The sequence below is a fragment of the Pinus tabuliformis genome, chromosome J (genome assembly GCF_031772625.1).
Source record: "Pinus tabuliformis cultivar Carrire ecotype Pingquan chromosome J, CPIR1, whole genome shotgun sequence".
NCBI classification, from domain to species: domain Eukaryota; kingdom Viridiplantae; phylum Streptophyta; class Pinopsida; order Pinales; family Pinaceae; genus Pinus; species Pinus tabuliformis.
The window spans coordinates 1,443,784,000-1,443,787,351 of NC_142295.1; the positions used below are offsets into that span (position 1 = coordinate 1,443,784,000).

Sequence of the window (3,352 nt, forward strand, 5' to 3'; positions counted from 1 at the left end):
CTCATAGCAAGGTGTCATATCATGAAAAATTTCATATTTTTTAAATTGTTTATATTTATCTCAACCATGGCCCCTTGATGAGATGAAAACTTTTATTCTCAATTTCTTAAATTTAAATTGTTTATATTTATCTCAACCATGGCCCCTCGATGAGATGAAAACTTTTATTCCCAATTTCTTAAATTTAATCTATGCTCCAAATTTCTTAAATTTAATCTATGCTTATGAGAACTTGATTAGATAGAAAGATAATGATCATATCTCTTAAATTTGAAATCATTTCTTAAAATATTAAAATAATTAAACTTATTTATCTCATAACACATTTTGAATAATTTATTATTCAAATCTTTTGAGCTCGATCTAAATTTTATTTAAAATTTTATTTTAATTATCCATGAATCATTGAACAGCCTAAACTCTCTTTAGAATATAATCTTATTATCCATAAACCATCCAACAACCTTCTTTCATTTTCAAACAACTTCGTAATTTACTTTAGCATTCCTTTTTCCCTGTTTTAAAATAGGTAGTTTAATGTATTTTGAAATATTAAAATTTATTTTTATATTATTTGGTAAATAAAAACTATAATTATAATATTATTTAAAGTATTAATTATATAAATTAAATAAAAAATCAATATCTATACATTTAATTAAAAAACATATAAATTTATTTTATTTTAATAGTAGTAAATCAATAAAATAATTGAATATAACAATATTCAACACATCAATAATATATCAAATTAAAAATGAACAACACCAATCTCATATCTCATAACTATAGTCATAATTGTTTTTATAAAACGTAAATTCAGATAAAATAAATTTATTTTATTTTCTAATCTTTAAGTCAAATTTACATACATAAAACTTTACCCACATATCATAAAATCTGGTCTGTGCTGTAAACAGAAGCAGAGGCAAATTCAATTATATAAAGACACATACTCCAACCGTAGAACTCCAATTATTTATCTCAAATATAAATCCAATCCTCGTTATCAGCAACATGTTTCGCACACCCAACAGCAACACAGGGCAGCAAGGCTGCAAATGCAAACACAAAAAAACAAAAAAATTAACAGAAAATCATACCCCATAAAACAAATTATAACAGAGAATCATATATACCCCTATAATGAAAAATATTCAGTTCACATCCATACCATCCTTCAATGAATCCTTTCTCTCCTCTCTGCTGCGTTTTTACAGGCCCAGATGCTTCAGTATACTGGGGAGCAGGAGCTTGTGTGGGATAGCCTGATAATAACATAAAGAACACTTTTGTTTAAAATGATATGTGATCATCATATAAAAAAATAATTGAGATAAAAAGCCTTTTTCCCTTTCCTAAATAGGAAAAACAGTAATTTTTATATTAAAAAATATTATACAAAATAGTAAATGGTATACTAAAAGATTTCTAGGGGCTAAAAACAGTAAATTTTATATTAAAATATAGTAGAAAAATAGTTGTGTGCAGGAAAGTAGGACAGAAAATGGTAATATCTATTTGTAAGAGTTTCTAAGATATGTATTCTCTAATTATTTTTTTCCTGTATTGAATTTTATAGAATGGAATTTTTTCCATATTCATCAAATTTTAATTTGGATAACTATAAAGTAAAAGTGTTGTTTAGTTATTATAAATTTTGAAGTAAAAGTGTTGTTTAGTTATTATAAATTTTGAAGTTTTTGGTTGAAATCGACGGAAACAATTTTTGGTTAAATCTAAATTTTGTTTTTCTTCGTTCACACACCTGGTTTTGTTTTTTTGGTTCACACACCCAGTTCCAGATTGTAGTGACTGCTACAGAATATTCCAGATGGTGGTAAATGCGACTGAATATTTACACCAGGTAAATCCACTTGAAGGGATCAACCTTAGACCCTGACCAAGAGGGGGTTTAGATAGATGAACTTATGACCTCTCAATAGCAAAAGTGCTTTATGACTTCTCAATAGCAAAGGGATTTTAGAGAAATGAACCTATAACTTTTCAATAGCAAAAGTGCTTTATGACTTCTCAATAGCAAAGGGGTTTTAGAGAAATGAACCTATAACCTTTCAACAACAAAAGTGCTTTATGAACACTCTTGATATTATCTTGATCTTTTATTATTTAAAATACATTTTTTCTTATATGTATGAATTCAAAACCCTTGGTAACTTTTTTTTTTCTATATAATACTACCTAATCACCCACGGGGATTTGAACCGGTGACCTATTGCAAGGAGTGCCTTAACAGTATACCCATCCACCATCAATCCAAAGTCCCGTGAGCTAAAACCCTTGGTAATTTATAATTTTAATAAATTTCTATTAGATTTTAGATAAATTTGACTAGAAAATATAACCACTAAAACTCTAACAGACTACACTTGCTCCATGTGCATTGTAATACAGAATTACAGAATTGTACATATAACTGTATGACAGAATCTGTAGTCTATAAAACTCAAGTGATAAAGAAAATGAAGAAAACAGGATATATAGGTACCTGGGGGAGGAATTCCTTCAGCGTAACTTGCAGTTGCAGGTGATGTTGAGAACTTCTTGTCAGACATTGCTGCTTCAGATCCGATTCAACTCACAGATATTGAGGCCGAAAGAGCGATCGATGACGGCTGGACTGACTGAATGATCCGATGGTTTAGAATGGGTGTTAGATGTGTATATAGAGGAGTCAGGAGGTCGATTCTTCTCCGCGTTCACCTGTTAAAGAAATCCACTTCCTTACGCATGTGATAGAGGGGAACATCATACATCACAGGCAGCCCCACTTTCTGCTCACCTTCCTCTGCCCATGGCTACCGACAGGTCATAACACAACAAGGACAGGTGTGCTGAGACCATTTTTAATGGAGTTGGTAAGCTGTAGCATAGGCTGGCAGCCTTATCCGCAACAAACTTGAATTGGAAGATGACTGATGTTGACATTTACGCGTTGATTAAGCACAGGCGTGCTATGTGTGATTGTCAGGGGACGGCTTTAGTTGCCTTCTATGACTCCCTCGGGTGCCCCGGCCCATATTTAGTCGTTTCTTGTTCATTCGTTGGCTTCCATGTGCTGCTGGTGGAGTCCGTATCTCGGCAATTTCTCGGCCTCAGGTAGACTTGTCCTTATCCATATAATTTGATATCATTGACCCTAATTACTATAAGATATTATCAATATTATAAAGCTGTATTTTTTAAGCAAATTTTTCCTGGAGAAATTATATAAAAATTTTAGGTAGACGCATTTGGAATCTCTAACAAAGTTCATCATCATCATCTGGACAAGATTGTAGAGCAAGATCAATAGATCATCAATTTATATTAAAGATGGAATCCTAAATTT

At 31.0% G+C, this 3,352-nt stretch overlaps 1 protein-coding gene across 1 annotated transcript; it reads right to left on the reverse strand.

Moving 5' to 3' along the window:
* Nucleotides 1-818: 818 nt before the first annotated feature.
* On the reverse strand, nucleotides 819-2,826 carry LOC149232793 (protein CYSTEINE-RICH TRANSMEMBRANE MODULE 12-like). Its single transcript, XM_089376573.1, has 3 exons — nucleotides 2,510-2,826; nucleotides 1,175-1,268; nucleotides 819-1,055 (listed from the first exon to the last, which is right to left on the reverse strand). Exons 1-3 carry the CDS (start codon nucleotides 2,574-2,576, stop codon nucleotides 1,010-1,012), a joined length of 207 nt encoding a protein of 68 aa, XP_089232699.1. The 5' UTR covers nucleotides 2,577-2,826; the 3' UTR covers nucleotides 819-1,009.
* Nucleotides 2,827-3,352: the final 526 nt, after the last annotated feature.